At 41.5% G+C, this 26534-nt stretch overlaps 1 protein-coding gene across 1 annotated transcript in view; it reads left to right on the forward strand.

Annotated features, from left to right (window-relative positions):
* Positions 1 to 495: 495 nt before the first annotated feature.
* RNF150 (ring finger protein 150) overlaps positions 496 to 26534 on the forward strand; it is a 117479-nt gene continuing 91440 nt past the window's right edge. Inside the window, exon 1 of the mRNA XM_031588821.2 lies at positions 496 to 1180. Coding sequence (XP_031444681.1) covers positions 715 to 1180 — 466 coding nt within the window. The 5' untranslated portion in view covers positions 496 to 714. The remainder of the gene's footprint in view (positions 1181 to 26534) is intronic.

Here is a 26534-nt window from a genome sequence, read left to right on the forward strand (position 1 = left end):
TCTGTGATTCTGTGAACTTTTGACAAGACTCGAGCGCCTCTCCCTGTAAGGGGTACAGCAGCACTCGGCGGGCACTGGGGCAAACGCAGAGGCGGTGAGACGTTCCGTGTTGCCGCCTGCCCTACAGCACTCGGGGAAGGGAAGAGCCGCGAGGCGCCCGGCTGCGCGGGGAGCGCCCCGACTCCCGCCTCCTGCGGGGCGCGCTCTGCCCTCGCTGACGTTCGTCGGCCGCGGCCGCCGCCTGCCGGCAGGTGCCGCTCCCGCGCCGCTCCGCGGCCCCCGGCGCCCCGTACCCCGGGGAGCGTCCGCAGGGGCCGGGCTCGGAGCGGGCGCGGCGCCGCGTGCGCGTGTGGAAATCCCCCCCTCCCCCGCGCCTTCCCCGCCCGGCGGGCGGCCGGGCTGCCAGCGGCGGGGGAGGCAGCCGTGCGGGCAGGGCGAGCGAGGGGAGGGGGGCGGGAGGAAGCGAGCCGGGTTCGGGGGGCGGGGGGAGGCGGGGAGGCCGGCGGGCGGGGACGGGGCCAGCCCGAGGAAGTCAAACGGCCCCGACATGAATTAGGCGGCGGGCTGCAGAGGGGAGGGCCCCCTCGCCTGCCCTTCCCGCACGGCGCCCGGCGGGAGCAGCGCCGCCCCGCACGGAGCCGGCGGTCGGGGCACACACGCACACGCGGCGCAGGCGGGCGGCGGGGGCGGGCCGGCCGGGGGGGGGGCCGGCAGATGAAGATGGCAATGTCTGTGATCCAAGCGTGCCGCAGCCTGGCTCTCTCAACATGGCTGCTGTCCTTTTGTTTCGTGCATCTGCTGTGCCTGGACTTCACCGTGGCCGAGAAGGAGGAGTGGTACACGGCCTTCGTCAACATCACCTACGCCGACCCGGCGGGCGGCGGCGCCGAGCTCCGCAGCGAGAAGAGCGAGTGCGGGCGCTACGGCGACCAGTCGCCCAAGCAGGACGCCCGCGGGCAGGTGGCCCTCTCCGCCTCGCCCGCCGACCGCTACGCCTGCGACCCCGGCACCCGCTTCAACGCCCCGGCGCCGGGCAAGAGCTGGGTGGCCCTCATCCCGCGGGGCAACTGCACCTACAAGGACAAGATCCGCCACGCCGCCGCTCAGAACGCATCCGCCGTCGTCATTTACAACATGGGCTCCAGCAACGCCAACGAGACCGTCACCATGCCCTACGCAGGTGAGCTGCCTTGCCCCATCCTCGCGGGCGCACCCCGAGGGCCGGGCCCCGCTTCTCCCCAGCGGCGTGTGCTCCGCTGCCAAAAAGTTTGGGAGATGCCAAGTTTGGGGCGGTCGGAGGAACGGATGGACCTCGAGTCCGCTGGGGAGCACCGGCGTTTTGTTGTGGCCAGAGAGAGGATCCTCTGTCGGGTGCCGTGCGGGAGCAGGTGTGATTGAGACCTTCCAGAGAGGAGCAGAGTGTTCGTGGTACACGCTTATCAGGGGAACGCGGTGACCGCTGTCTTGTCTGTGATAACGTAGAAGCCGAGGGATCAGGCAGGAATGCTGAGTATCTGATTTGGTGAGAACGTGTGACGTTCTGTCCAGTTTTGACATCTGTGGGGCTTCGCTCTCTAGGAGAGCCCTCAGATGGAGCTTCTGTTTGCAGTGCCAGCACATGGCTGCTTGGCTCCAAAAGCTCTTGTTGCCTAACGGAGCAGAAACCTATTTGTCAGGAACAGCACAAACCTCTGGTTATTCCCGCAAACAACCTTGCTGTGTTTGTAACAATGTTTGATCTGAAAAAAAAAAAAAAAAAAAAGAGTTTTTAAAACAGCTCAGCAGACCTCTATTTAGGGGCAGTGTTTTCTGCCAGGAGTCACTGCTCTTTTATACCACCGGCTTGTTCTGTGGGGACTAAAATGCCACCTATTATGAAATTGCTGTGTGTTTTGCATCCAGTAACTAATCGTAACCAGCTGTTTCATACCAGTTGAATCTTAGCTGAGCTGTGGGTAAATTGAAACACAGAAAGGCTGCGAAACAGGATATTATTCTAACGAGATTTTCAGGACCCTCATTAAAGTAGCTAGCAAGGATGTGTTGAAAAACAATTTGTTGACTTACGAGCATTACGTTAGTGCCCGTGCAAAAGTGGTGCTTTTGGAACCCTTCCCGTGGCACCTCCTTAAGAGGTTAGTTGGGCACATTTGTGTTTCTTTGACGGAGTCTGCAGAAGATTTTCATTCTCATTTTCCATTGGTTTTGTAAGACGAGAAACTCCTAAACACCTGAGCTTATTACAGCTGTGTTTCATAAACCACACATAGTTTAGTAGCTGTCCGGATAATACTCCTTCGTACTTTAAGTATGACAGATTATTTACTAAGCAGTATAACAGAGGAGGACCTTGGCATGCTTATGCACCCTTGAAGTAAATCTCGGGCTGTTTTGAAACTTAAAATGTATTGCTTGTATATGTCCTGTGAGTTTCTCTAAAACTGCCAACATGTTGGATCAATTAATGGTTTGCCTGTTTTTAAAGCATGCACTAAGCTGTTTTTCCACACAAATGGTGTTTTATTAAGGAACAGTGGGAGTAAAAAATGTCTAAGCTTTTAAAATGGTAGAGCTTTTGTTTATTTTAAAGTCTAAAATGAAGTAAGCAAGGGATCTTTCTTGCTGAAAGCGGCCTCTGCTTTCAGAAATCCAACCAGTGTTATCACTTATCTTGGGGTCAGCTTCTTTGATATCATATGACCGTTTTCAGCTTATTCTGAGAATCCTTTTTTGAGTATGAATTGATACCCAGCAGTTGCACAGTTGTGGAGGCTGAAATGGGCACTGTAGAGTATGATGTAGACTTGTTGAACATGATCAGACTTTGCTGACAGGGCTTTGCTGACTGTTTGTATGAGTCTGTCTTTGTTTTAAGGGTTGTTATTCTCTGAAGTTGAAAAAGTGATTGCTGATTGTAACTTAGAGAAAACCTTCCCTTTGCATAGAGTAGAACTCAGTAATTTCAGAGCCTAAGTCTGCCGGAACAAAAGGAAAAACAACTACTCTTAAATTAATATTGGACAAACTAGCAGAAATTCAGAGTTGAATTTGCCTTTACTCTTCCTTTTGTGTCACCATTACACTGGAGCAAAGTGAATGTATAAGCTGTATACAGTTATCTTTCTGACTTGCAGCCTTTGTTGTCTGCTTGGTTCTAGCCTGAATGATAGTGCAAGATTCAAGGGAAGAATGAATCAGGTTCTTGGTTTCTGAGTTGAGCAGCATCTGCAGTGCTCTGCCCACGCCAAATTCTGGAGTGGGAAGAAGAAAATTCCATTCTGAAAAATACTCGGGGGGGGGGGGGGAGGGGGGGAAGGGGGATATGTGAGGTGTGTGTGAAATATGACCTAAAAAGCAATTGAGAAGTCCAAAGAAATACGTAAATCTTTTTTTTTTTTTTTTTTTTTCTCTTTTGTCCTTCTGCAGATTTGTTTGAAGTTTCTTACAAGCTTTAATAAACTCCTATACAGAAAATGCTATGTCCTGTGTGGCTCTTGCCCTCGTGGAAGAACTGCTGGTCTTCCTGAGACGGATGCCTCTTTTCCCTCGTGTACATCTTTCTCTTTCTTGTGCTTTGCCTTCTTTCTTTTACCGTCGTGTTCTCTTCTTGTGGTTCTGTTTCTCCCACTCCTACTCTTAATTATTCAGATCTATTCCTATGCTTCACTCCCTCTCTCGACCATGTTAACCTGTTACTATTCTGTATCTCCTGCCAAAGATGAACTTCGCTGCTGTTTTCAATTACAGCGAATCTTTGCTAAAGTGGTATATTCTCATCTTAAAGTCTGTAGGAAACTGCAGCAAGGTACTTTTCAATTCAAAGCATTGTTGGTAGTTATCCCTTCACCCCAAGCCCTCCTACCCCCTCAAATGGAAACTGAGATGGCATTATTTGAAAGCCTGCTGTGCATATCTTGAGATGCAGCTTTCCAGGATTTGTTCTGTGCATCAGATGGAGCAAACCAAATGTTTTATTGTAACCAGTTTATTTGCTCTGTTTAAAGCCTTTGCCTTCTTGGAGCCTCTTCTTGGGTCACTACTTGCACATTCAAAAGAATGAGGTAAAGTTGTGACATCTGTGTTCACGGGGAAAGCAGAGCTCTGTGATTCTTGTGCTAGAATGCACTTATCTTGTGTATCATAATCTGTAGCATTCATAAACTGGTATCTTTATTTTTGTTGGCTTGACATATGGTATAGAAGCTTGGAGTCCAACTGTGTTTGCTTTTCGTCTAAGCAGGTTTTAACCAGAGGAGGCACAAAAACATCTAGAATTTCTGCTTCAGATGCATTTTTTTTTCCTCCTGTATCAATTTCTCTAGTAACAGAGAGGTGATGTTTCTTTTCCTCCAGGAGAATAATCCATAATGTCATTCAGGGCTCTGATTGGCATTTTTTCTAATTTGCAACAAATTAGCTGTTACGTAGGTTCGAAAAGTCTCTAGCAACTGGGTCTACATTTAATAACTTACTATTAACTGGAAATATTCTCACTACCTGTCTTAGCAGATGTTTCCAAAGATAATTCAAGATGGGAATTTCCCTCTCTTCAGTTCTCATTCACTGTTGAGGAATCCTAGGTTGACCATCCGTGACATGGTGCTAGGACAGGGTGTAGCTGTGCGACCTGTGCAGAATTCATATGTGGGTGAAAGTCAAATCTCTATTAATCGATACCGTATGTAACAATCAGGTTGAATTCTGGAATGCATCAGAGTATCTCACAAAATTGATAGGGTTATTATTTGAAGTAAATTGTCTCCTAAGTACTTTGCACCACGAGCAGATGTGAGTCAGGCAGTTCTCTCTATTCTACTTTTCCAGTGCATGCCATAGGAATTTTTCCTTGTATGTTGCATGTATGACAGTCTGTTTTCAATGAGAGGCAGATGCCTAGCTGTTTTTTGTAATGGCATATACATACTGGCAGCAACATCTTTGAGGCATGAATCTCCTGTGTGGTCTGAGATGATTCTGACTTCTTCCCTTCCTCCTTGGGCCTAAAGTGCAGCATATGTGCACCAGATGGCATGAGTAAGGCACGGCTATGCCACTGCAAAACCAGGTGGATCCCTCCACACTGAGCCATTCTTGATCGATGCCCATTCACTTCAGTAGCAGTTTCCTTGCTTGTGCTCAGAATTTTGTTCCCTGATCAATGAGTGGTCTTTTTACATATTTTGGGATGCATCATTAGTACTTTTGGGTTGGGACTCCTCTGTATGACTTATACTGATGTGCAAGTTAAATGCTGAAGTTGAAGATTTCTCTTTACAGACATTTTTCAATATTGTGAGGATCCTGTTTGCTGCTTTGCTAAAACAATTGTTTTCTAAACTTTTGTTATTTTCTAATAAGAAAAATATGCTGATAGTATTCACACTGAATTCATTTATGGATAAGTATGAATAAGGGTTAGAGTCTTGAGGCTTCCAGGCCCTGCTGTAGGCCCTGTAATTTTCTTCTGCTCAGGCACACAGGATTTATCCCTAGTAGAAATGACTTAGTGGAGGAGGAAGATGCATCTCAGAGATGCATGATGTCTGTCAGTCATGAAACCAGGGCATGGCTGAGGTGTGCTGCCAGCCTTATGAACAAAGAAGAGCACCTGGATCTGTCATATAAGCTTGGTTTTCAACAGTTATTGTAAATCTGGTTCTTGGTACGTATCAGAATCAGAGATTTATAACGCTGGCTAGCCTCAGCAGTAGTGCTGGCGAGCTGTCCCACTGAGTTTTGCTAGTGAGTCACACTTCTGCCTGCTAGTTCTGCTGTGGTTCAGTGCAGGACCAGTGCTGAATTAGGAGATCTTAGCTCTCTTGAGCATAGAAAGGCCTCACAAAGAGATGCTGACAAATTAGAGCGCTGGGCAGACCCCAAGCACATGAAGTTTAACAAGAGCAAGTGCTGGGTTCAGCTCCTGAAATGGGGTAACCCTAGATCTGGAGGACAAGAGGCTTGAGAGCAGCCCCATGGAAAACGATCTGGGAGTTTTGGTGATGGCAAGTTGAAAGGTGAGTCAGCAGTATGCTCTGGCAGACAAAAGGGCCAACCATAGCCTGGGATGCATCAGGCCCAGCACTGCTGACCAGCTGAGGAAAAGGATTGTCTTGCTCTTCTCTGTACTGATGCATTCTCACCTTGAGCACTGTGTGCAGGTTTGGGCACCACGGTGTAAGAACATAAACCTACTAGAGGGCTATGAAGATGGTGAAGGATCTAACAGGCAAAGCATATGAGGAGTGGCTGAGGCTTCTTGGTTTGTTTTAGCCCAGAGAAGAGAAGACTGAGCAGAGGCCTCATGGTGGGCTACATCTTACTCATGAGGAGAGAGAAGGGGCGGGCGCTGACCTCTGATGGCAGTGACAGGATCCAAGGGAATGTCAAGAGAGGGTCAGGTCGGGAATCAGAAAGAGGTTCTTCACCAGAGAGTGGTCAGATGCTGGAACAGGCTCCTCAGGGCATGGCCAGAGTTCAATGCATGTCTGGACTTTTGGGTTGTTCTGTATAGAGTCAGGAGATGGGCTTGATCATCCTTGTGGGTCCCTTCTAACTTGGGGTATTCTGTGATTGTATTGCAGATTCTTCAGATATGTCAAGTGATGAGGGGCTCTATGCTTAGCTTGAAGTTACAAAGGACAGATTTGAGGGGACTAGGCAGAGACTAGGGCAAAAAAATAATCTCAGTGTCTGTTACACTGTGTGTTGAATCTTGCAAATACTTTGAATCTTACTGCTAGCTTGTGTGTCTCCTTCAGAGCCTGTTGCAGTTGGTGGAAAGACAGCAAGATTGAGCCTGAGCTTTGGTCATGTAGGAATACAGCTTTCTCTATGAGATGTTGAAATATTGATTCATAGAAGATTGTGTTGATCCTACTAACTTAATGATTGCCAAAGCAGTTAGATTTCTGCATGCCCTTTGGTTATCTGCAGCATTTGTTCACAATGATTTTCATACAATTGCTGTCTTCAGCTCTCTGCAGTGAAGTGACACGGCAAGAAGCAAATCTTTCTTAGGAATGAATCTATATCAGCATTGATTATAACTACTCTTGTTAATCTGGAGTATCTCCTTTTAGTCTATTGTCCTTTTTTGATCTTGATAAAGTGATGATTTGTCATGTTCGTTAGGTCTTTTGACTTTAAAATGGCACTCATTAAGTTGGGTTATTAGGATACTGTGGCAGTCTGTGGCTAGTGTATTACCTCTGTTGAAGCTTGCCAATTCATGCCGATACATTTCTGTGCTGTCACCCTCCGTGATACCTCACAGGGCTCGTGGCCACTTGGAGCAAATAGGGAGAGAAACCTACAGTTATTTCAGTGTTATCTCTTTAAGCGTGTCTTTTCCTGCTTAGAAAAGCAAACAGTTTCTAACCTTCTCATGTAAGCAAGGAACTGAAAGAACCCATTCTTTTGCCACAGTTAATTGATGGAACTCATAGTGCATTGTCATGTGAGATTGCTGAGTTTCAAGTGACCTCTCTCATCTTGCACTGCAAGCCAAGCTGATGAAGAGTCAGATCTTTATGAAGGGATAGCCCAATGATATCTCTGCTTCCCAATGACTCCTGCATAGCAGACCTGCACAGAAACAGCGTTCGTTTCAAGGCAAGCCCCACTTCTGCCCTTTCAATTGCACTTGTACTGGTCACTTGATGACTTCTTTGAAAAAGTGAGAAAACAATACAATCGTTGACTCATAGAAATCAGATATGGAGCAGTTTTAGTAGTCCATGTAATCTGTCACGTTGCTGAGGCAGGACTGCAGTACTGCCATCTACTACTGACACAGTGCTTTTTGCTTATTGTGTTGCTAAAGAAGTCTTGGAATGCATCAGAACCAAATGCAGCTCACAGTTGTGAGCAGTTGTATAGTGCTGAGATCAGAAGTGAAATGTAGTAGGATATTAAATAGCAGTGTTGTATTCTGCAATAATATTTCATTCTCATTCCTGATACGACTTTTTAGAAGTTGAGGCATAGCAGCTATAGGGTAAGGTTTAGAGCCAACTTTAACCAGCTTCAGGGAAGTATGTGGCAATTGTGTGAAGAAAGAGGAGATGAGGTATTTTGTAACTTGTTATGTCCGGGCAGGCTTACTCTGCTGTGTCTTGATTGCACAGTGGGATGCAACTCAGACCTTCACTAGTGCCTGATTATCTCTTCATTTCATAAATCCATAAAATCATTTGAGTTGGAAGAGACCCTTAAAGGCCATCTAGTCCAACTCCCCTGCAATGAACAGGGGCACATACAGCTACATCAGATTGCCCAGAGCCGTCTCTGGGGATGGGACATCTACCATCTCTCCCACTCCTCTGGCCAACACATTTCAGAGCTTCACTCTGCCTATTGTAAAATAAAAAATAAAAAATAAAAAAAAATTGTAGCCTTCTCCAGGCTGAACAGCTCCAGCTCTCTCAGTCTTTCCTCACAGGGAAGGTGTTCCATCCCTTGAATCATTTCTGTGTCTCACCTCTGGATGCACTCTAATGGGTCCACATCTCTCCTGTACTGAAAGCTTGAAAATCACTGACTTAAGTGAACTTACTATCCTGGTAGAAATAATGGTTTTCAGTTCAAAGATGGATATGTGGTAACACCTCTTCTTACACCTGTTCCAGTAGGCTGAGAAAGGTTGTGAAGATAAGATTGCCTGTGAAACAGTAACACTGTGCAGCTGTATATTTATTTGTTTATTTACAAGAGAAGCTTAACAAGGGCATTATTTGTATTTTGGCTCCTCTTCAGTAAACCACTTGGGATAAACCTTAGAAAACTGAACTGAGGAGAACTGAAGGAGGGGATGAAAAGATCAGCCTGTTCGTTTAACTCCTATTTTACATGGAAATGTGAAAAGTTAGCATCGTTGCTGCTTAAAGACAAAGTAGCTTTTTCAAACAATTGTTCCTTCTCGAGAGTGACTAATAAATAACATCAATAAAATGAAGTGCCTGTTCATTTACTTCTGACAATATAATCGTAGCGATATTCAATTACACAGCTAGACTTAAGAGCCTGTCAGAGTTTTGATCTCAAATGTGATGCTTAGCTGTGTTTGTGTATGTAGTATTCCCAGTTGTAAACTGGGAAGGTAACCCATTTGTTTAAACTTCAAAAGAAAAGAAAGAAAAAAAACCCTCTATTTTCAGCTTGAGATGAAATTGAAGGAAAAAATATTTGTCCTTTTAATTCCCAAATCATGGAGAAATAACTTCCAACTACATAACTCCCTAGAGTTGTGGTTTGATTATATCTTGTATGCTTCTTAAACGTGGATAGAAGGATTCCATCTGCACAGGAATACAGTTCCTACAAGAAAATGCAGAATAGGATTAGTTGGTGAGTACTCTGTTGTGTTACACACTTAGTGAGATGCAGCTTTTAAAAAGGCATCTATAATCATTTGTGTCTTGAAGCCTTTATCACGAGAGACACCCCTGGCACTGGGTACCATGTCAGTTTGCAATCTGAGACCACATAGCCAGTGAATTCAGACTGAGGTTTGAGCATAGAGACAATGCTGCTTAGCATGGCAGGCAGTGGTACCAGTACTCCATAACAGAGCAGTTCTCTGTATCCTCTCCTACCGAATCACCTCCCTGCTACTGATTTATTTGTCTGAGAGCCATCATCTTTTCTCCCTGAACAAAGACTTAATGGTACAAGATACTATTTTTCCTCATAGTTTTCTTCATAGCTTTGGTCTTCCTCCCTTTTAATATGCTCACTAATTTGCCTTTTACTGTTCACATCTCTCCTAAAAAAAGCACCTCATTATTACTATATATATATTTTTTGCAAGTCATTATATTAATATCTCACCAGATAATGCTGTATTTTAAAGGGAATTAGGTATCACATCAATCTGCAGCTTCCATCTTTTATAACTCACACCTCATTAAACTATGCTCTTCTATTTACTGCTTGATCTTTCAGCCCTAGTAAAAATATGCATTTCCAGCACAATGCCTGCTATATTGTATTCTCTGTGTTTGGCATTACACAGCAGCACTAAGACTGAACTTGAGAGCTTAGCAGATGTATGTTAACTGAAGATGAATCCATGTCTCACCTCGAGATTACTGTAAAATATATAGGCATCGGTTTAGTAAGCGTTGTGGTGCTGTGGGTTGCAGTACAATAAGATTTATGTGTCTGTTCTTTCTTTTAAATTGGTATGTGGAGCTCTTCAGCTTTTACACCTGGTTGTTACTGTCATACAGCAGAGAGATTCCAAAGCCTCGTGATCAAAGCTCTGTGTCTAACAAGGCTCGCTATACAAGATGCCGTGGATTTTCCCCTTATGCAAGAGTTCTGTATCAATATCTGATAAAGATCGCTACGGTTTTACATCCTGCAAAGCTGGCTAAAATGATGCTGTTCCATTTCAGTCTTTTCTGTTAAAAGATGGAAATGTATTTCTGCTTTTCCTTTGGCCTTTTAGCAAGCTCTGTCTTAGAGAACATTAAATCTTCCCCATGAATCTGGGGCTCGTATATGTTTGTATTCCCCCCCCCCCAAAAAAAAAATATATATATAAACCAGAACTGTCTGAGGCTGTAGTCTCATTCACGATTGCTTCTTATACTTGTATGGGATGTGCTTTTCCCTCTTGTGCCTTTTTAAGCTCTTATAATGCGTTTGCTGTCTCCTAATTTTACCTGCCAGCATCGTGTTCTTTGAGTGAGGCAGCTTTTGCAAGATTGTGTAATCTCTGTGCCAGGTTTCTTATTGCTCTTTGTGTGTCCATGTGTTAGAAGCACCATCTGGCTGTCCCTGAAATCTGTACCTTTACTAAATACTATTTCAAGACTCTTCACTCTGGAATTTAAGGAGCTGAGTAAAATCCCTTAGGTCTACGTGTAATATTGTCTTTGAAGTCTTTCTCACTTGCCTTATTTTTCCTTCAATCCTCTTCATTTTTTGCTTTATTTTTGTACGATTTCTTTGATTTCCTCAGTTCCAATGAATCTTTCCTTTTGCCTACTCAATTATTTTTTTCTATCTTTCTTTTTCTTCCTTTATATATATATAAATATATATAAAAAAATATTTAGTTAACTTTTTACCTTACCTTTTTACCTTTCTTCTTTACCATCCTCCCAGCCCCCCCCCCACAACCCCGGGTTGACACAAATAGCTGAAGGCTGTAAAGGAAAGCAGAGCAGGATTATGTGCTTTCAGTTGCTTCTGCTTTGCAGCTGGCCCCGGGTTTAGAGTGACTGCAGACTGCTTGCTGTCTGCTGCTCAGGGTCAGCTGGAGGAGTGGGACACCAGCAGTCAGAAGTGTGGCAGTGCCATTTATCAATGGAAGGCTGCCAAGAAGGCAGCACGTTTGCCATGCATGGAATGGCTTTGTCCTGAACACTCCTAAGTCTTTTTCATGAACTTCTACAAGACTGAATTACAGTCCCCTCTACCTAAAATGCAGCTCCTGCTCTTTCTTGTTTGTTTGTTTGTTTTTTTTTTTTTGCAGAGAATATTCAAGTTTCTCTTGCTGGGTGCTAGAAAAACTGACCAGGATTTTTTTTTTTTTTTTTCCCATCAAAATGTTTTTACTTTAGGAGTTGAATGGACTTTCAACAAAAAATACTTAGGAAAATTTTTGCTCTCGTGAAAAGATCTTAAAATTCTAAGTTTAAAGAAAGACTCCATTTTAGTAAATATTTAGTTTCTTAGGATTTCAGGTTCGGAGACCCGAAACCCAAATTAGTTGGGTTTGGATACATTACATTTTAATCTGCTTCTAAAGCTGTAGACACTAGTTCCTCTCTAGAGCACAGACCTTACTTCTTCCCAACTCAAATATTACCCTTCTTTCAGAATCAATACATGCATTTCATTAGAAGAAGCATTTGAAGAAGTTGAACTTGCTTTTGTGAAGGTGAATTTCTCTTCCATGTGACAGAATGCCTACAGCTTGGTGTTCCTATGGAGCAGTATAAGCTATAATACCTTTGGCCCTTTCTCTCTGTGTGCATATCCTTACCAGCAGGCTAGGCACAATTTTAACACTGTGTCTAGATACACGTGGAAATTGTACATGATACAAGGTAGGGCAAGTCTTCTTAGACAGAAACATCACAGGAATTGGTAGTTGTCAGTGACAACTACCAGGCTTGTGGTTAAGATGCAATTCTTTAAGTGGTTATCCAGACAACCGAGTTCTGTTTGTTTGTTTTAAAAAGACTTGATGTTATCTGAATGGGCTTGAATGGGACGAACAGTCATGTACTGAAAACTTCAGCCCATCCAGTGGGAAATTGAGGCAGTATGTGTATAAGGAAGGTTAGAGAAGGTGATCATGGTAGTCTCTCAGCTTTAGGGACTGTACCTGTCTGGAACTACCATCCAACACTTCTCCATGCTTGGGGAATGTCATGGCAAATGCTCTGCAGAAGTTCTTCATGGGCAGAAATAAACTCTATGGCCTGAAGCACCTGTTCTTGAAGATGGGTTCTATGTTGGGCATGTCATTTATCACCAGGAAATAAATGGGTGGCACCAGTGAACCAATATCAGGTTATTTCTTTATGATTGTTACTCACAGAAGAAGAAACTGCAAGAAAAGACACTTGGAAGAAAAAATATATTCTGAGCCACTTCTATTTTTTCTGTCTGGATACCCAACAAATGCAGAGAATTGCCTATAAGCCTCCACGAGCATTGGCCAGAGCATCTATGGAAGATGCTTTCTCACATGGTAAAATAAGTTAAAGGCCTCTCTCTTCTAAAAGGTCTGTTTAAATGCTGAATGGCAGCACAAGGGAATATTGCAATTAAATGCAATCAACAGAGTGAGCTGGAGAAAGCCAGCAAACAGCTTAACTGTATGGGAAAGTAAGGAGCTACACTAAAGGCAGGTAGGAACCCCCAGTGCACGTTGAGTCTTCCAGGAACTCGTATCATTTTCACTCCCCTGTCTTGTTAACTCCTGCTTAAGAAACCACATGAGAAAAAAAAAAAATTGCTTCTCTTTTCTTTTTCTGTAGAGATGTTATCTCTCCTTTATCCTTGTTATGTCCTAGACAACCTTTTTGTTGGACTATTCTTAGGAGAAAAAAAAAAAGTGAATGTATAATCATTTTTTTTCTGAATTTATAATTGCTAATGGATGATAGTTCAAGAAAATGTTTGGTAACAGAGAATTGATATTATCTAGTTTAAGTATGCATGACCTTTCAGTTCTTTCTCCAATAATTAAGGGTTTCATTCACATCAGCTGATTTATACAGTCATCTTTCTGCTATTAGACTTAAAAAAAACAGTGAGCATGCGCTGTATTTTTAGAATAGGGTATTTTATTATGTCTTATTTAACATGTAGAATCTTCGTTCTCAAGCAATACTGTGCTGAGTCAGCACATTGGCTGCTGTTGGTCTTTTCTGGTCAATTTATTTTATGTTCATAGTCCAGAAATATTTTTCACCAATTTAAAGATAACCACTAATTTTAGTGGCTTTGGCATTGACTAGCTAGCTTTATGTTTGGATTAGTCTGTAGACCAGGATCTACAGTATGTAAAACAATAGATTTGGTAGTAATGTTAGCAGGGAGGAAGGTGTAACTGTGTCTCACTCTGTGCATAGATCAGCATGACAACTTCTAGAATCTCTTATTCGAAATTTGATTGATACTTAAAAGTCGCTTCTCACTTTAAGATGGCAATTTTGTTGTCATGCCTACATTACAATAATGTAATTTGGAGGGTGCTTCATGTGCCAGTTGAGGACAAGATTTACGTAAATGCTCGTCACTAAGCTTGCATTTAGTTCTTGTTAAGAACAGACTGGAAGTTGAGCACCTTGAATAAACATGGTTGAAAGTGGTTTTATGGGAAAACGTCTATGGAAGAGTAATAAATGTCTGATGTAGCCCAGAGATTTATTACTAAGAATGTTACCATGGTAATCTTCTGGGATCTTAGGGCCTCCTGTAACACTGTGTGCTGTGTATAATCAAAGTCCTTAAAACAGCAAAATGTTTTTATAATATGTATGTGGGGTGCTCCAAAAGTAGCACCTCCCATGCAATGGGAGTTCCATTTTCTTGGTCCACATTGTCTGATGTGGAAGTGCATATGAAGCAGAAGTGTGTAACTGAATTCCTGTATGTGAAAAAAAATGGCACCCACTGACATTCATTGCCACTTGCTGAACACTGATGGAGACCAAGCAGTGGATGTGAGCACAGTGAGGTGGTGGGTGATGCGTTTCAGCGGTGGTGACAGCAACAGTGGGTCATCTCCACTGGTGCAGATTTTTATGAGCATGACATGCAGGCTTTTGTTCGTTGCTGGTGAAAATGCGTAGCTAATGAGGAAGGCTGCGTTGAAAAATAGTGTTCTGTAGATGAGGATTTGGTCTATTGAAGTGTGTTGTGCTTTTTGTAGCTGATGTAGTTTCCATGGAAATAAATGGGAGGCGTTACTTCCGGAGCAAGCTATATATATATATATATGAAATATATATTAAGCAGGTGCTTTATAAGCACCTAATGAAATAGAGAAATGTAAAATAATTAAAACTTCTACATTAACTGGCTGCTGTTCTCTGGGTTATCAGATGTGGCTGCATCACCATGCAAAGCAAAGATGGCTCTGCAGCTTTCAGTGATCTGCTTTCCTTCTGACTGAGGACGAGATAACCACCCAAATGCTCAAAAACTCAGACCCTGTCTCTTCTTACCCCTGTATTTTATTTGCTATCTGTTACCTTTGCATGCAGTTGTCAGGAGTGTGGACAGCTTGTTAGTTATTTGCAAATAGATTAGAGATGGACATCAACCAATCAATTCTAAAAGTTCATTTAGTTGAGAATAGCCCCACAATATTTCTTGCTAATCAGGGAGTTCCTAGTTTGGAAATACGTGCATATCTAAGGCTTTTCAGATGCACTGCAGCTTCATACCTTAAACTCATTCCAGTTAGGCAATAATTACTGTAATGTTTTGCAGATTTGTTTCCAGTAGATAAAATTTTTCATCCTCCCTTGTGGCCCTATCAGTTTGTCAGCTTTATTTTGTTTTGAGAAACTCAGGAGAAGTTCCTCATGTTCCAGATGGTATGTGCCAATTTTGAACAGCACATGCAGCAACTCAGATAATTGTTTGGAATATGTTGAGAGGATGGGAAACTGTAACTGAGAAAAACCAAAGTATGAAATTATTGGATATTCTTCTATGAAGTATTCTTAACAAGTTAACTGTCATATTTAGTCACAGAGATCTGTCTGGAAATAATGAAATACTTAATCATAGAATCATAGAATGGCCTGGGTTGAAAAGGACCACAACGATCATCCAGTTCCAACCCCCTGTTATGTGCAGGGTCGCCAACCAGCAGACCAGGCTGCCCAGAGCCACATCCAGCCTGGCCTTGAATGCCTCCAGGGATGGGGCATCCACAGCCTCCTTGGGCAACCTGTTCCAGTGTGTCACCACCCTCTGTGTAAAAAAACTTCCTCCTAAAATTCCTATTGATTCTTACTAATCTTTAAGTAAGTGAAGGTGCTCCAAGACAACCATCTTAATGTCACAGTAAGACTTGCCAGACAGTCACGTATAGTGTGCAAACATTAACAAATGCCAGAGGTGACTCAGTATTGTCTTCCATGCTCTGCAAATCTGCATTCATCACCATGAGCCTCAAAGATCCTCTTGCGTCAGTGCAGTTGGAGGTGATTTAATCTGTCTGCACGTTCTGTGCATTTCACTGACCTAGGCCTTGGTTTAACTTCTCATGCATATCCACGTCTAATACAACAGAACTGGAATCCATCCATCAATGAAAGAATTATTGTAGGCTTGGTTAATTAGAAAATAAGTATGATGTTCATACTCTTATCCAACAGTCATACCCACCTAGAAGCAAAGGCAGATTTTTCAAGATCTGAGAATGCATTAGGTAGTTAGTCAAGTGTATACCATATTCAGTTGGCTAAAAAAAAATTCCATCTTTAATAATGGTTACGGTTATGTCCCTACCAATAAAAGAAATAATATACACAGCATTTAAGTATACTCATTTCAAAGAAGAGATGGTCCTTTTCTTTTTTTTTCTTTTTTTTGGCAGAAAGATGTTACACTGTGCAGACTTGGTGTCTCAAAAATTGCAAGAATGTATGAAGTTTGTAACTTTTCTACCACTACTTTGAAGATGCACACAGGTGGCTTATCTGAAAAATAGCTGCAGGAAGTTCTCAGGGAAAAGAAATTCTCCAACATCAATATGATGGTCTCTGTAGCTTCTAGTTGGGGATAGTGGGATTAGACTGGGCTTTAAACTGAATTTTCACAGGCCATATTTTCTGTATGCAGAGGCCAGCTCATGTGTAGATGTCTGAACTTGTAGGTTATTGCTATCACTTTAAAAGTCTCCCAAGTCCTCATTTCACTTTATTACTTCTTTTTTTTTTTTTTTTAATGCTATGAAAAGAAAATTAATAGCTATCCTCTAAAATTCCAACTCCTTTCCTTTTGGAAAAAGTTACCTTGTGTTTGCTGATACATGGCAATGCACTTACCTGTGCCATTAATTTGTGACCTCTATTTCTGAAATCCTAACCCTGCTGAAGTCAGTGCCAAACTTGCTAAGGATTTCATTGCTAAGCAGTTAAAGCAAGAAAATAAAATACCTCAACTCATTATATATCTTCTGCTGCTCCCATAGTATCCAGTGCATTGTTTTTAAGCATGGAGAAGCTCTATTCATTGCAACCCGACTTACATAATGTCAGTCTTCCAGCAGCAGTCCGAGTTAGGTACAGGCATTCTGCATGTCATATGAACTGCACGTATCCATCAGATTCAAGTAACCAACAAACAATACTGGGGCTTCACTAAAGGTTGCTTTGTAATTGAGTAAAATTGTGGACCAGTTTGTGAGTGCCTCAAAGCTGTAAGTATTAACTTGCATGAGTTCTCCAGCTCATTTAATAAAAGATCCGCCTAGCCTCAAGTGATAATATAAATGTTCTAGCCATTGCTACTTTTATTTCTCATATAGGCAGAAGTTAATTTTCTTACTTTCTGAAGTGCTTCAGAATATCGTGCATCTATTTCTGACAGTGGATTTCAAAGGAAATTTTTCTGAAACCTACTGACAGCTGAAATTGAGTTACTGCAAGGCCTAACGGCTTTTGTGTGAAATTAAGGGAATCAAGGGAGGATGTATATGCGTGTATGTTGCAGCAGTGTTGCAGAAAGAGGCCAAGAGTCTTGGTTTGCAAGATTCAGATGCCTGCTAATTGATCTCCAAGAGGAGGGATCAGCTGAGCTCACAACAGCTGCAAAAGATGTTACTGCCTGCCAAAAGTCATAGCTCAAATTAAAGCTTCTGAGTCTCAGGCTGGTACTAGCTGGACACACTGCAAAAGGATCTGTTTTATAATTGGAGGGTAAGTATATAATTTTCACACCTTTCTTCACTAAGTGGTATTCTCAGAAGGGATGGCAATGGTGACAGCCTTGTCATAGGAAGAATGCTTCAGTTATTGTTAGCTTGTTAGGAGAATGCTCAAATTTAGTATTTGTGATCTCCAAGGAAGGAGCAGAATCTACATTTTTTTTTTATACCCTCTATTTGTATGCCAAATAAATGTGGGCATTTGTCATAGAAATTGAGAAACGGTGTATCGGTGTGAAGCCTAACAGAGATCATTCCTTACCTGTTTCCAATCTGACCAAGTCAAGAGGCATTTAATTCAGGATTAACCTGTTCCAAACACAGAATCCATAGAATCACAGAATGGCCTGGGTTGGACAGGACCTTAAAACCCACCCACTTCCAACTCCTGCTATGGGACCTCCAGGGTGGGGCACCCACAGCTTCTCTGGGCAGCCTAAACCCTCTAAAAAGTTTGCTCATAATCTCTAACTTCTCCCCTCTTTTAGCTTGAAGCCATTACCCCTTGTCCTATCACTGCACTCCCTTATAAGTGCTCCTCCTGCACTTTCCTGTAGGGCGCCTTTGGGAACTGGAAGAGTGCTATAAGATTTCCCTGGAGCCTTCTCCAGGCTTCCATAGCCTGTCTGCACAGAGGAAGTGCTGCAGCCCTCTGGTCATTTTGGTTTTCCTCCTCTGGACCTGTTCCATAGGTCTGTATCTGTCAGTTTGGAGGCCCCAGAGTTGAGCACGGTACTCCAGGGAGTGGAGTAGAGAGGGAGAAAGAATCACCTCCCTCAACTGCAGTAGGTTAGGATTAGACAAACTGTAAAATCTTGGTATATGTGCTTGGTTTGTTAGTGACTTTTTCTTTCTTCTTAATTTTCCTGGAAACGCTGTTCAGTCAAAGAGACTACAATGCCTGCATTGTATGGCAATATGGCAACTGCATGGCAATTTCAGTGCCTTTGTTCTAGTGCAGATTGTATTTGGAGTGATGCTGATCTGTTTTGAGAGCTTGTGGGATTTTCAAAACCGCTGTTATGTTAATTTCATTTGGCTCCTATAACATGCTTCAGATCGCTTTCTCTTTCCAGGGTCTGATGACAAAATATTGAATGGTGTGATTTGTACTGCAAATGGTTTATTTTCAGTCTTCGCTACATCTTAATTTTGGGATTTTGTAGTTGTTTAGCATCTTTGCATGTTTTCAGCGTGCGTTGTGGTGAACCTCTGCCAGCAGAAGTGAGAAATGAGAAATCTCTCTCTCTCTCAGTTCGTGCAGGCATTTTGCCTTTTGATCTCTTTCTTCCCATCAATTATAGGACACCAAATACAGATAGAAATGTAAAATGCACAGCTGTGCCTAAGCGAAGTGCCACAATTACATAAAAGTATTAGAAATCAAAGGAGAGATCCTGATAGGTGATTCAGCGTAGAAATACCAGCATAGCTGAAGTTCACGATTTAAGCTGGTAGTTCTGATCAGCTGGTACTTGAACACTGAGTCATCCAAAGTATAGAAGCTAAAAGAAGAGTGAGAGAGCATAAGCTGTCACGTAGGAACCAGGGTAAATGGTATTACTCTCCTTTCAAGTCCTCTTTGCAACTAAAATTGGCCAAAAATAAACCTTGGGCTCACCTGTATAACTTTAATATATCCCCTTCACATCTTCAAGTGAATCTGTATAGTAATATTTTCAAAATTTGGTGCGAGATTTGGTTTCTGAACATTATAGATCTGAAGTGTTTCGTATCAAATCCTTGTTTCAAGTCATTCAAAGTGTTATGAAATGCACACTCAATCTAGAATTCTAAAGTGAAATTTTTGGCTCTGCTACATCTTCAGATAATCAGATTTCAGTAGAGACATTTATCTTATCTGTTATAGATAGATGCGCCGTGGAGAACCCTTAAAATCAGCAGGTACTGCAAAGAGATCTGCATTGGCATTTGAGAATTAAAAATGAGGGATCTAATTAGCAATGTGCTGTGATAGCAGCATTATGTTAAGTGCAGATGTTTTCATCATCCTCAAAGCTCGCCTAAATCTCACAGAGAAATGGTGGAAAGCGTATAATGAACCGTGTAAAGACATCAGTCACAGTTGTACAAAACGTAACGTGGGCAAAAATGTACTGTTCTGTGAAGGCTGTAAATGTTGAGAGGTGACTGACAAATGCTTTGTTTTTAGAAATAGGAGCACCTGCAACACGCTGTGAAGAGAGCATTTCAGCAGAGTGTCATGAGTTTGCCTGAGAAGTATGTGTTAAGAGGAATTTATTTCTGACTCAATAGTCAGAAGCAAAGTCTGTATTGCCACGTTCCTATAAAAGGAACAGTGCAGAGGAAGGACTCTGCCTGCTTAAAACAGATTTGGATTCATTTAAGCATGTAATCTCCATTTAGGCATCTAAAAGCAATTTTTGGGGAGTCAAAAGCACAAATCCTTTATCCATAGATGCAGATGTGAATGTAAGTCTAGGTGTTCATGCAGATTTATCTATAAAGTTAGTAGCTTCTTTAGGAGAGATTGGCTACAATAGATTATGCTCACTTAGTATCTGGTCTTCAACTCACAAGTGAACCAAGGCATATAGATATCTGATGTAGTTATTTTGCCAGTGAATAATCTACATAGATGGAACAGACCCTCTTGCACATCCACATAGGATAGTGCTCTTGCTGGTTGCTTTGAGGTTCATTTTATCTGCAGTTGTGTAGAACATGGGGGAAGGAGAGGGGTGTGAAATATAGCTATGTTAATTTTATGGACAGTTTTCTGAAAGCTACTTTTCTATACTCTTTTCTGGACTCGGAGGCAGAGAGAGGAGAGGGAAGAAAAAAACTATTTTAATCTATTTTAATCAGTTCTAGTCCTTAACCTTTAAGGTATTAAAATTTAAATACAATACGATGTACAATCAGCAATGCTACCCAAACCTGCAGCATGTAGGCACGTAACAAGTGAGGACAGGAATTTGCCTTCTATTAGCATTTCAGAGTACTAGAAGGAAGAGACTCCATCTGGGGATGAGTTTCTAATAGTTTCTAATCAAAAATAGTACAAAAATGAAACAAATGTTGGTTCCTGTATTGTTCCAACTGCTTGATAAGAAATGAGTCAGAGTGGTCTCTGTGTTCTTCTCCATCTGGATATTTGAATTCCATGACAAAACTCAGGTCTAAAATATAAAAATTCTTTTCAAGTGTTTAGCTTCTCAAATCAAAATAAGAGGTTTTCGGTACGAAAGCTACAGAGGTTTGTTCTATGATCTGAAAATAGTCATGCAGGCAGGTACCTCATGCTTGTAATGAACTTGTTTGATCTATTTGTACTTTCATTCAGTGTATGTTTGTACCCAGATGGTGCTCCTAGAATTTCAGTGGGCTGTGTGTATGAGCAGCAGTTCATAGTACCACTACATATCACAATGTAGGACAAGAATCCAGGTAGCAAACAAATGAACTTAATTATATAGATGCCTATAATTAATTAATGTAATGCATATCTATTTTTTACTGACACCTCTCTGCAAGAAGAATCTGTAACTGATGTAACTTGAAAAAGCATACTACATTTTTGAAATTTTGGTTATTTTTCTTTACAAGGAAAGACAGATAACATCAAATGTTAAGACTGGAGAAATGGACTAAAAGGGCAGAATAGCGAAATCATGCAGTGGGTCAGGGAGAGAATCCAGCTTTATAGTTTCCCCTTCTTTCAGAAGCAATGGATCATTCTTGTCCCTGCAGCACCTTGCTTCTCCAAGCCTTTTCTTTGCCAGTTTTGTTCCCTTTCTTTCTTCTTTCCATACACATGAAGTTGTACAATGTTTGGTTTTCTTTTCCAAGCAGGGTTTTCTGAAACTTTCCTTGGTGCCTAACTGAAGCCCATTTGTATTCATTTTTTCTATGCCCTTCTGTTTTATTTTTAAAATACTTTAATGTAGATTCTGTTATTCTACTAAGGATTAATTTCAATCTGTCACCTCATGGTTTTTTGTTTTTTTTTTTTAATCTTAAAAAAAAAAAAAAAAAAAAAAAAAATCTGTGAAGGGGAAACATAAGCCTGGCAAAGAATACTTAGAATAAACTATAGTTGGAGCAGATGCATTTCCTTGTGAACCTTCTCACCCGTTGAAATGATAGATTTAATGTTAAATATAAAATTTGAGTTACACATTTTTTTTAGACAGCTTCAGCTAATGGTTGGCATTTCATCTGCTAATATTTGGTGCACCTAAACACGTCTAGGATCGCTGATTTTAACACATAGTCAGATATTATGTGTGTACGGATGTTTGTCGCTGTCTTGGGAGGGTTACGAACAAAAACCCTCTTTAAGTCCATGGTGATTGTGAATTATTTCCTATGACTTTTAACAGGACAATTACTTAGATTGTCCTGTCTTAGATTACTAAGAGACTGTAAGAGTTATGAGCATTAAAATCTGCTTCTTGATCAGAAGTTTTCAGCACATCGAGTTGAAGGTGGTGAGGCAAATATATTTCTGTCATGTTAGTAAAAACAACCTCAGATTTTAATACAGCCTCTTGTGTACAACATATAGCTTGATTCTGCAAATCGCCAGATGCTGTAAGGTACCAGCTTTGAGCTAAAAGTAACTTAGTTTTAGTTCAGGAGACATCAGAAGTTACAGGGAAACAGTGAAGAAAAGAATACTGCTTCTTTAGTCGTAGCACTCACAGCAGTGGCTTTGCCTTTAGTACAATTTCTATACATTTGTCACAAATCATTTATTTTTTAAAAACATACGGTTTTGCCATTGTTCTGAGAAGGCAGTTGAAATGGAAAATGTCCTTTGAAAAAGTTCTGCAAGATCTTTCTAATGGACTTCGAAATTTTTCCAAGAGCTTCAACAGTGTCAGAAGTTTTACATCAGTCAGCTCAGCTTTTCTTGCTCTTCTGTCCATGGCACTGCCTGCTTTACTGCCTTTTTTATGAACTCTTCAAATAGGTGGTATTCTGCACTCTCTGTAGAAGGCCTGGGACAACAGGATAATTAATTACATCGTGTAAGTATTTTTCTTCAGATGCATGAAGTCTTAGCAGTGCCTCCTCATTCTCCCCTGCTCTCCTCCTTGCTTTTGTTTTCGTTCCCCACTCTCATATTGCAGTTTTCTGCCCTTTCAGCTGTTTCAAAATGACCACGACTTAAAAACCAAAAATGTTATTTTTAGGTCACATCAGACCTTCAGACCCTTAGTGCTGTGTTGGCCCAGCTGGAAGTTAGGTGAATGGTATTGCTGCAGCAGGAACAGGCAGCTGTTGGTGAAGAGGGCCAGGAACTTCGTAAAATGGCTTCGTTCCCAAAAGGAATGCATAGTGGAACTGCATATGGATTACATCTTGAGTTGAGCATCAAGTGCAGCTGTGTTTATTACAGTGTCTACAAAACAGCAGTAACGTGCAGGCAAAGCTCAAAAGCCCCTTAGCTACTTCCTAATCTGAGGTCAGACGGGAAAGGATTCCCCTGTTTCTGGGTTCAACTTCCAGCTTAGAGGATGGGCCCAGTACATAAATCTGCTGTGTATTCAGATGTCTTTTGAAATGCTTTGGGCTACAGCAAAGACACCTGATGTCTTTGTTAGAGGAACAAGGGACTGGAATTTGTGTAAATAACTTACACATCTCGTATGGGTGCAGGACTGTCCATGTAGTGTGTGTATGCCCCAGCTTCTCAATCTCAGGCAGCTGGCATATTTCTCCACTACATATACACATCCTTAGGCTGTGCATGTTGTTTTTGTCTGACAGCACTTCTGTCATACCAGCTGCAGCTTCCCTACGCCAGATCTTGGCACAACCTGCAGTTTGGCTAGCTTGATGATGTTCCCTATTCTAGCAGAGCTGTCTGTTCCTTCAGAACATCTATCACATCTTTGATGACCTCCTGTCCCATCACCAACTGATTCTCACTTTCAGTCTCTTTCTTCTCTTTCCTGTCATTTTGTCACATGCCATAGCCCTGCAGTTGCCAGGCGTCATTTGCTCTTTCTTAGCTGCGTGCATGCTTGATCATGTTTAATCAGTGCTTTTCATAAGGGTGGTTTCTAATCTTCTTTAACAGTTCTAGTAGCTGCCGCTTGTTGAAACAGCTGTAATATTCTGCCATATAGTAGAAGAGCTAAATGTAAAATGTCTGCCTTTCTAGACAAAGTATCTAAAGGGTTAAGGGAGGGAGGGAGAAGCAGAGAGAGATGTTAAAAAAAAAAAAAAAAAAAAAAAAAGAGTAGAAAAGTTCAGGGAAAAGTGGTTGTGTTGAAAAATTTATGAACACTTCCCAGGTAAATCTGTGCCACTGTGGTGGTGGTGGGGTTGTTAATTCCTAATAGTGTGTAGAAATTCCTTGTTGACACTCATGCTTCCATGATATGGTTGTGTGGTTGTTCATCTCCAATCCATGCCCCAGTGAGATATGGAGAAGCACATAAGTTATCTGCACAGTAAGTGCAGCTCTCCCAAAATGAGGCTTTCTCATCAAGGTAGAAAGTATTGCATCTTGCTCTTTAGGCACCTTCCTTTAGTCCTTTATGACTTTGTTAAAGAAAACCATTCCTTATTTGTTACTGTTTTTTTCATGTGCACAAAACCTTGCTTCCTCAGGTTAGCTTCAGTTTTTCTGCTCCAAGTCCTATAGTCCCCAGCTTCTATGAATCATTGGATGCTTTTCAGACCAACCAGAAGTTCACTTAGCAGAAACTGACTTCTGCAAATTGTGTCACAATCATGAAAAGCTGCCTGAAACTCTGAGACCAGGTCTGTGCTGACCTGACATTGATGGCTCTCTGTTCTGCTTAGTCCTGAGCAGTTATGGGTGTAGTGCAGTCTGTCTTTGAAGTCAAGGTAGACCTTATTTTATGAAATCAGTCTAGTAAATGAGTACCCGACTGCACATCTCTTGCTAATGACAGTAAATGATCTGACTAAATTTCACTCCATCATGCTGACTTGGCAGCGATGGTTTCTTTCCTTTGTTCACAGCTCTATTCATTTATTTTTCTTGCGAGTTTACAGAACTGATATTAAATGACTACAAATAAAAAATCTGATTCTAAAGTAGCATTCAATTTTGAGTGAGACTTAGTGAATAAACTTGTCTTCAAGATTCCCGGCAAGCTTAAAATGCATTTTAAATGATGAAAATACTTTCATAGTTTGTACCTTTAGTCCTGTGCTGTCTTCCTATCACAGATGTGCTCTCGATTCATTAGCGTGATTTTTCTCTGTAATTTTGTTAACAAGCGTGAAAATTTGTTGTGATTGAAAAGAAAAGGTAAAAAGTCAATGTATTCACAGCCCGCAACAAAGACTGGAAGCATTCTTCCTTCAGAGGAGAGATGTAATATGCTAAAAATGCAGCTTAATATGTTTCCACATCTCTTCTGAAGAACCATCAAGCAAAGCGTAAGATTTATGTACAGCATCAGCGTACTTGACTTCAGTATTGTGTAAACATGCATTACTTTTTTTTTTCTTTTTTGATTGCCCACAGAGTCCAGGGAATAATTTACATTTAAAATATGTGCTCATGATTGCACTTTAGAAGATATCTTTGTTTTTAAGAGAAAAACAAAGGGTTTTTGATAGCAGGGAAACAGCAGCTGTCATCATTAAGTATTGCTTTTAATACATCAAATACTGCAGATTACTTACAGATTGGGAGAAAAATACCTCTTAGATCAGTGAGGATGGATGAGGGGTTAAAAAGCTGGTACTGGACTTTCATGTCGGTATAGGCTTATTGTCAAGCTTCTCATCACCAGCTGGAAAGCGGTGCTAGTAAAAAATATCAGCTATCACAAAATCTCGTTATGAAGCAGACACCCAGCATGCAATAATTGCGTCTTAATGGAAGAAGAATGCATTCCTTTGAACCCAGAAGAAAAGAATGTTACCAAATGAAAAGACAAGAAGCAAGCATAATTAGAAATTTCTGTGTGATCTTGCTCCCCTTCTGCTTGCAGTATTAGTTTTCTAAGTGCCATATGTACCAAAGGCGTTACTTACACTGCCAGCAGTGCTGATAGCTGCTTGCAGGAGAGTAGTTTATGATCTAATGCAATTGTTTATTTTGTGTGTTTAAACGTAATCGGTAATACAGTTGAACGGGCAGTGCACACCACACCTCAGTAAAGGCTACTTATGGAACAGCAGACTTTGAGCATTGAGTTTTATCTGACATCAGTTAGCTTTGCATCAGGCTGGTGCAGCATCCTAAGCAGCAGCCTCTGCACGTTCAGAGGAGACAACCAACGTGTTCCTATGGTTGGGCATACAGTCAAGTGCCCTGTTGTATCACCATAGGTCAGTGACAAGGAGCTTTCTGAAAGGTTCACAACAAATTTCCATGTTTCCTTATTTTGTTGCACGTTGTCTCAAAATTACATGTGCTCTGCTGTCACTTCACAAAGTTTGTTTGACTCATCAGAGGCTGGTTGCCAACACTGTGCTTCATCTGTTACTGCCAGGAGAACAGTCTTGTGAGAAGGCAGGCGTGCAGAGCTATTCAGAGCACCATATAGGAGAAGTGCTGAGAGAGAGGAAAGAGAAATAGAAATGACAAAAAGCCACAGATGTTTGGAGAACCAGAAAGCCAGATAACAGCAGAAATAACTAGAAGAGAAATATGTGAGGGTACGCTGTTGTTGGAAATCCTTATGAAGGAAAAAGGAAGTTTGAAATATTTGTCAAGATAGGAATTGTCACCAGACTGTGAGTAGATTATGGCATTTCCTAAGGTCTTTTCTGTTCTACTGATGTTTAGTGATTTGATTATACTTGAAAAGGTGATTTTACTTCCTCTTTATACTCGTTTTCCCAGATAAATACTTGCAAGCTAGCAAAATATCATGGGTTTACAGCCTTATGTAGAATTATCTTTATGGTAATTTTGGTGACAGTCTGTAGAAAAGTTGAGAGTGTTTGGAATGCAACAAGTATTTTACATGTTTGTTTTTATCGTCATCTTGGAAAGAAGCTCGTACACCATAAAGTCTTGCAAAGGTAAGACTAATAAAATACAACGAATGCACAACAACAAAGTGCAGCCCAGCTCTGTTGCACAGCCCAGCTGAAGTGATCCTTACCCAGACAGCAGAGGCGTCCCTGTGGTACAGGC

The sequence above is a fragment of the Phasianus colchicus genome, chromosome 4 (assembly GCF_987193195.1).
Source record: "Phasianus colchicus chromosome 4, bPhaCol1.hap1.1, whole genome shotgun sequence".
Classification (NCBI taxonomy): domain Eukaryota; kingdom Metazoa; phylum Chordata; class Aves; order Galliformes; family Phasianidae; genus Phasianus; species Phasianus colchicus.